Source organism: Glandiceps talaboti, chromosome 6, assembly GCF_964340395.1.
Source record: "Glandiceps talaboti chromosome 6, keGlaTala1.1, whole genome shotgun sequence".
Lineage (NCBI taxonomy): Eukaryota > Metazoa > Hemichordata > Enteropneusta > Spengelidae > Glandiceps > Glandiceps talaboti.
Genome location: NC_135554.1, coordinates 11,998,880 through 12,007,267, shown reverse-complemented (window position 1 = coordinate 12,007,267; position 8,388 = coordinate 11,998,880). Strand labels below are relative to the sequence as shown.

The window sequence follows — 8,388 nt, the reverse complement described above, 5'->3', positions numbered from 1 at the left end:
ACCCCACCTGGCTCCCTCAAACTTCGATTCAACTAATATCACCTAATTTCCAATTGTGTGTGTGTGTGTGTGTGTGTGTGTGTGCGTGTGTGTGTATGTATGTATGTATGCATGTATGTATGTATGTATGTATGTATGTATAATATATGTATGTATGTATGTATGTATGTATGTATGTATGTATGTACAATGTATGTATGTATGTATGTATGTATGTATGTATGTATGTATGTGGGGGAGGGATTACGAAAATGTTTTGAGTCAAGGAGGGGGGGGGGTACGGAAAATGTTCAAGCCAGGCGGGGAGGTTACTCAGATTTTCTGGATTTTCAAAGCAATTCCTCCGACCAGGTCTTAAATCATGTAATGACGGATACCTAAAATACTCCGTTGTATCAACCTTTACAGTACAGGGGGGCTACTATACGTACGTGCATACGGTATGCTGATCAGTTCCCCTCACATAGTAAGGGAATACATGTATATCTGACTCAAAAACTTTTGAATCTTGCATTTTTAAGCATTATGTATAGGTTTGACTTGGTTTAAATACACGTTCGACTTCCGATTCCATGCATTTTCAGAGTAGCCGATTTTCGGATTTTGCCGAGACTTTTGATTTCCAATGTCTGGCGGAATGTAATCATTTGTTCCCCAGTTTCTGGCCGAAATGTAGACATTTTGACACCTACAGTTTCCGTAGTGTTTGTAGCGTTTGTGCTTGTAACTTGAATGAGCCAGAGTACATCCATTATTAGCCAAGTAGTCCATGTATGTATGTATGTATGTATGTATGTATGTATGTATGTAGCTAGCTAGAATGAAACACAATCAATTTGAAATCTAATCAGAGTGTGCATTCCTCTACATATTCTATTGCTTTATAGCGTTAGGGCAAAGACCATTTGGATCCGAAATGGCACTACCATAGGCTTGCGTAAGAATAAGTCGACCTTCTTTAACACTCTAGAATGAGATAAAATATTATAGACATGTTGCCGGTTCAAAGATGCATTGCGCGTCTCTCCATACAATGCCATGTATTGTGTACACGCTGAGGGGTTTGCAAGCGCTGCATTGACGGCGTTCAGTCTTTGTTCTATAAAATCAGCCATAATCAAAGAGGTGAACATGTCTTACCATCATTTCCCGATGAAAATGTTATTTCAAATGTAATAAAGACAAAACAAAACAAGTCCTCTGGCGCAATGCATCTTGGAACCGGAAAATCGACTGTTGACAGGTACCGTAACAAAACAAAACAAAAAATTGTTTCTCAGAAAATAATCTTTGACATTATTGCCTTAGTAAAAAGTTGGCGGTGGCGTGTATCAAAGCAAGTTATGGACAGCAAACCAATCTGATGTTATGATATGAATTGATTATTTAACACGCGCACTAGCTGCAACTGTGTCATTTTTTTCTTCTAAGGCCTAGAAAAAAAAATGTTTGGTACCGACTGCATCTAGTTTTTCACTGCCAACCCTAAACTCTTTTTGTATTCAAGACAAAGATAATAAAATCGCGAAAATTGTGAAGTCTTCAAGAAATTTAAACAGCGTGGATGAGTAAACTTACAACAACTTAAAAAGACAATATAAAACTGTTCGTCCAATCTGTATTGGCTGAACATCTGATGGGAAGAAACCATCAACAAATAGAGCATATCTGGAAAACAACTGATTACCTGAACTTGACACTCGCATGTGAAAAATATATAAAGAAATCGAAGAAATAAGAAAAATCTACCTATCGAAACCACACAATTTTTTATTAGGCCTAATTACCAAATAATATATTCACTAAAAATTGGTCAATTACTTAAAAAAAGACATTGTAGCTGTTATTTAGTGGTCAATATTATTAATAGGAAGTGTAGTGACAAATTTAAATCTTGCGCGAAAGCTTGGTTTTGAATCTGTCACCATGCTAAGAGTATACTAGTTGTAACTGGAATATGGTTTTGTGGACAGGCAACCACAATATATTCTCTGAAGTTGGTTTAAATGCCAAAAAATTAGACATTGTACATGTTAACCAGTGGTTGATATTATCCGTAAGAGTGCAAAACAAGTTGAAAACGTGCTCACCATTGAGGGCGCTGATTTTTGGGTACGGACCAAAAAAATCAATTTGATTTGATTTATCAAACATAGAGCTATAAAAAATACGTGAACCTCCAGTTGACGTAATACTTTTTCACAGTGTACGATATTAATTAAGAATAAGTTATTGTACCTACTGACAAAACATACATAAAAAAGTTCCAGTTCCAGTTTTAACATGTTGATATATTGGCACCGTGGAAAGGTGAAATATGATGGACACACACACACATACTTCTATTATCTAATAACAGAATCGTTAATTCGTGAAATAAGATAGAGATTCTTACCCTCTCCGACTTATAATAATTAATGGTGTGCTGACTAATATCATTCAAAAACCGCCCTTTCTTCGTTTCCGTTTCTATCAAATTCAGGTACCAATCCTACCATAATAAAGTTGACAAATATTAAAGTTGTAATTAGTTTGTCATCTCACTTAGGGAAAACAACAATAGCAACAACAACAACAACAACAACAACAACAACGTCATCATGATCATCGTGATCATGATTACCATCACCATCATCATCATCATCATTGTCGTCGTCGTCGTCGTCGTCGTCGTCTGTGTATCCGTGCGCCATGCGCACGTGATTTCTCAGACATGCAATAATTGATTTCATTCAAACTTTACACAAGGGTGACGCGTCGACGCATCATTTTAGACATATACACGTCACATTTTTTTTGCGACGTATGCAAAAACTGGGGCGTGAAAGAGGGGGACTACTAAAAATCTGAGGCGTGAAAGGTGGGGGGAGCAACTCAAATTTTATGTAGTATTATTACTACCTTGACAAGTTAAAATAGCACCAGAAAGCATTCTTTAGTCCATGAGATTTCTGAAATCTCCAAGGGCAGGATGGGGTGGGGGTGGGGGGGGGGGGTGGCGGCTTCCAGCAACCACCCCACCTGGCTCCCTCAAACTTCGATTCAACTAATATCACCTAATTTCCAATTGTGTGTGTGTGTGTGTGTGTGTGTGTGTGCGTGTGTGTGTATGTATGTATGTATGCATGTATGTATGTATGTATGTATGTATGTATAATATATGTATGTATGTATGTATGTATGTATGTATGTATGTATGTACAATGTATGTATGTATGTATGTATGTATGTATGTATGTATGTATGTGGGGGAGGGATTACGAAAATGTTTTGAGTCAAGGAGGGGGGGGGGTACGGAAAATGTTCAAGCCAGGCGGGGAGGTTACTCAGATTTTCTGGATTTTCAAAGCAATTCCTCCGACCAGGTCTTAAATCATGTAATGACGGATACCTAAAATACTCCGTTGTATCAACCTTTACAGTACAGGGGGGCTACTATACGTACGTGCATACGGTATGCTGATCAGTTCCCCTCACATAGTAAGGGAATACATGTATATCTGACTCAAAAACTTTTGAATCTTGCATTTTTAAGCATTATGTATAGGTTTGACTTGGTTTAAATACACGTTCGACTTCCGATTCCATGCATTTTCAGAGTAGCCGATTTTCGGATTTTGCCGAGACTTTTGATTTCCAATGTCTGGCGGAATGTAATCATTTGTTCCCCAGTTTCTGGCCGAAATGTAGACATTTTGACACCTACAGTTTCCGTAGTGTTTGTAGCGTTTGTGCTTGTAACTTGAATGAGCCAGAGTACATCCATTATTAGCCAAGTAGTCCATGTATGTATGTATGTATGTATGTATGTATGTATGTATGTATGTATGTGTGTGTGTGTGTGTGTGTGTGTGTGTGTAGGGGGAGGGGGGTAGTGGGAATCAGTCGCTTTTCATCGTTGGGTCCATGACCTCTGAAGATAAATGTTATATATTCACATAATAATATGGATTTAAAAAACTTGCATTCAGTGTACTTACATATTCAACACAAGATTTAAGACACAGCTCCCAGCTGGAAATATACAGCGGACACTGGAAATCATTCAGTATTATATGAGCAGCTTCCACATCCATAAAGAAATTAAATTCTGCTGATATTGCTATGTTTCCAACACCTATATAGTTGACACAAATAAAATAAAGCTATGACGTCACTTGGAATAAAAAAATGTAGAGACTCTCTCTCTCTCTCTCTCTCTCTCTCTCCCTCCACCCTGCCTGTCGCCCACTCTCTCTCCATCCCTGTCTGTCCCTCACAGACACATACTGAAGGTACAAATATGTAGAGACGCAGATACACGATATATTAATATACAAATACCCACCTATACCAACCTACCTGCCACATCTCCCTACTAGTACTTGTACCTACCTACCTACCCACCTACCTATCTACCTACCTAGACATACATACATACATACATACATACATACATACATGCATACACGCACGCACACACACACACACACATACATACATACATACATACATACATACATACATACATACATACATACATACATACATACATACGCAATGATTGTGTGTGTGTGTGTGTGTGTGTTTGTGTGTGTGTGTGTGTGTGTGTGAGTGTTTGTAACTACTCGCGTAGATAAGTAAGCTTATTGTACAATAAAACATCCAAGCCACCGTTTTCATTGGTTTACCCATCCGACAAATCCTGTATGGCATGTATATACAGCGCCAACAAGAATGCACTCACCTTCTATGTTTCCTCCCATTACACTGATCATTTTGACACGTTTACTGAAATCAGGGTACAATCTTTGAGCTAAAGCCAAATTCGTTAAAGGTCCCAGAGCAACGATGGTCAGTTCCCCTGGATGTAGTTTTACCAATTCGATTAACTTGTTGACAGCATGACCATCTGATACGTACTGATCGCCAGGTGTTTCAATGAATGGCACATTTCCTAGACCATCTTTGCCATGAAAATCAGTTGGTTTCAGGTCGTCTCTGCTAATAAGGGGTGATTCCGCTCCTTGATATACGGGGATCTGGAATTTAATGTCAACATCGATATCATTGTCAATCTACCACTATCATCAAACTATCAGCAAACTCCTTTAGATAAAACTAACAATATAGTTGAGTTATAATTTAATATATATATACACATACAACACAGCATAATATAATAAGCTGGGAGCTTTCGACTGCAAACTGTAAGTGTTTTTGTTCACTATCATGATAGATATGGTTGTTTACTTTGACTAATGGTGCTTCAAATGTAATCTCAAAAGTCAATTATATTCATACAATACATAAAGCCCATTTTAAGTTACAGTTCTCTGGTTCTGTCTGATACATACAACCACGCAGAAACCAATAAGATATTTATGCCACATGCCACATTTTATAACATAGCAAGATGGAATGAACACATGTACAGTTTCTTGCAATTTTTGACCGAACTAAAGGACCACCATACAGACACGAAATACATATGTGAGGTGTATGTGGCCGACTTGGACAAAAAAAGACGTGGTGTATCAAAATGAGGGGTCCTCAGTCAAACAGTGGGTTCCCCAATCAAAATGATACATGCGCCCGTTGAAGAGGGGACATAACTTTTTGATTGGGAACGCCCACATTAGTGAAAGCACATCTCGCTGTTAATGGGAGCCACTCTTTCGTGATGAGAGAACGTTTCTTTTTTATGGCAGCCACTCCTTGGTGAGAGCACGTCTCTCTTTTTTTGTATGTCCTAGTCGGCCACAATGTGTGGCATCAAGAGGCCAAGTGATGTCACGCACTGGACACCGTAGATATGTCAATACATTGCACCCGCCGTGTCTGCGTCTAGTCGCAGTACGGTGTTTATTTCAATATACACAATGTAGCAAGAGATTGTGATCTTGCTGGTTTGCGCTTTAGTTAATCATAGACCCTGCGATTGAATGAAACTTTACGTCCGACGGTCTAGATTCAGGCGAACAACTTCAAGACACCGTTGTGTAAAATTAGCATTCAATTGGTACACATCACAAATTTTCCGTGTACTAATGATAATGTCATGGAAGTATAAGTGGGTTATACTTCCATGATAATGTTCACTGTTTCTCGCTTAGGATCTTTGCAAATTCCTGATATCGATTTGACTTCTGATCAGTAAAAATTCATCTTTCTAGAACAAACATGCTTACTTAGAAGTCACATATTTACCAGTCGCAATTGACGTCATAGTCACGGAAAGGCATCAATTCTGACTATTTCAAGCTTTACCATCCTGCATTGTAAAATCTCGTTAGAATATGTTCCTAACTCCCGGGCACTCAATTTGAATGGACCAATCACTTAACCCGATTTCTAATGCATTTCTGGTCTATCAGCTAGCGCCCTCGGATGTTCTTCCGATAAAATACGACACACAGCCGAACAACGCTATCGAGGATGGAACATCCGAGGTCTAGCGAATGTCATCAGGATATAAATAACTGCCAATCAGAGAACCGTATTAGCGACAAGCACAAACAGAGGACAATAGCTAAATTTTCATGCATATTCATCTTAAGGAGGGGCTTGTAAAAATAACCACCAATGCGTTAACTAAAATGTGTGAATGACAACGTCTACACACTCATCAAACACAATTACCATAAACTGATAAGACATAGTAATGACATAAATGTGTTTGTCAACACCTGCATGCAGAGATTGAATATATTAAAGTATATATATGCATATATGGTCCAACCCACCGCTTATCGTAATCTCAATGGAATGTCCGGTCTGAAAATGACATTTGTTCGGGCAAGCCCTCACATGCGAACTTCGTTCGCTTATAGTTATAGCATCGAAAGAAAGCCCGAACGTCTAACAGCAAGACTAATGCATTTCTTGCTATTATGAAAGTAGCTCAGTCCATCTTTAGTGTGTCATGTTTAGTAACTGGGTGTGTACTTCCGGGTTCCTATGTTTGATTAATGATGGTGTATTCCCAACCTTGTATGACAAACAGTCACAGCCGTAGTGATCAAATCAGGTTATGTGATTGGTCCATTCAAATTGAGTGCCCGGCAGTTACTACCATTGCAGGAGTTTAGTAAGAAAAAGGAAACAATAAACAAAAAACAAATCTTTTGTATGAAAAAAAAAAACCAGTGTCGGATAATATCAATACTAATCATGTCGAGAAGTGTTATAATATCATAATTTACTGACCTTCTGAAGTTGATCACACGCATCCAAAACTTTGAGTACATTTCTACAAACTTGTCGTACTGCCACGTTACCTTTAACACAGGTGATTGCTAGTATCTCTACGTTAGGCCTCGATACAGCCATCATTATGGCCTGTGCATCGTCGATTCCAGCATCGCAGTCGATCACTAGTTTGATTGACATTTCAACGAAACTTCTAAGCAACAAAATGAGGCCTAAATCGTCGGCAGAATATCGTGCACAAAGATAAATCACACCGGATTGGAGGACTGATCATGCACGCAGTGTCATATGGAGGTATTCAAATGAATGACAAGTTTTTATACTCACGTATCATAAAAGGAATGAAAAAATTATATAAATTAATGAAAAACGATGAACGCTTAATTTACATAATAATAGATTTGGTTATATAGTTAATACATAGCTATATGTCTTCTGCCTATAATTTGGCATTCAAACTCGGATGAAATTTGTCACTTCTCTATTTTGCTCTAGCTTCATTTTATGTTCAAGCAAATGTGAGAATTACTTGCATTTGTTATTTGTCAGATAGAGTGGTGTTCTATTTGTTTGATTCAAGGTGAGTCATCACCAAAGTCAAGATAGTTTGTAGCCCGTTTACATCGTGATCTGTGATTTTGCTTCAATCGCTGTCTCACTAACCAGTTGTAATGACATCAATGACAACAACGATTAATGTCGTTTGCAAATTGAGTGTTCGAAAAAAAAAGTCATTGAGAATGACATAGTCCCCACTATGATTGGGTTTAAGGAATTATCACTACTCTGATCACACAACAACACTTGTGAACCTAAATCAAACAGACTTAGATATGTTGTGTCTGCTTGTTGGACATGCCTACAACAACAAAGAACAGCAGCTTAGCCAGGCACATTTTAAGCATGAATGCAAGAAATTACTGCAAGGACATATATCTTGACAAGGGTCGTTCTATGCGTGTTATCAATATATTTTTCCTAAGAATTACAGGTTTTTCTTTCAGGTTTTTCATGGGCAGCTTACGTGCTCTTTGGACGTGTTCAGTTTGTATTGTTTTGCAAACAGTGGTCGCATAGCTTTTCAATCGTTTTTGTACTGTTCAGCAAGTTTATGCGTGTCTCTGTACACCCATTACTCAGCCAAAGCCCTCCTATACACTATGACTTGCAACATGTGTCTGTTTAGGGGCAGGTAAC

General features: G+C 38.3%; 1 protein-coding gene across 1 annotated transcript; it reads right to left on the bottom strand.

Moving 5' to 3' along the window:
• Positions 1-873: 873 nt before the first annotated feature.
• On the bottom strand, positions 874-7,371 carry LOC144436845 (uncharacterized). Its single transcript, XM_078125705.1, has 4 exons — positions 7,189-7,371; positions 4,727-5,021; positions 3,981-4,117; positions 874-966 (listed from the first exon to the last, which is right to left on the bottom strand). The coding sequence occupies exons 1-4, from the start codon at positions 7,369-7,371 to the stop codon at positions 874-876; spliced, it is 708 nt and encodes a 235-aa protein (XP_077981831.1).
• Between the last annotated feature and the right edge of the window lie 1,017 nt (positions 7,372-8,388).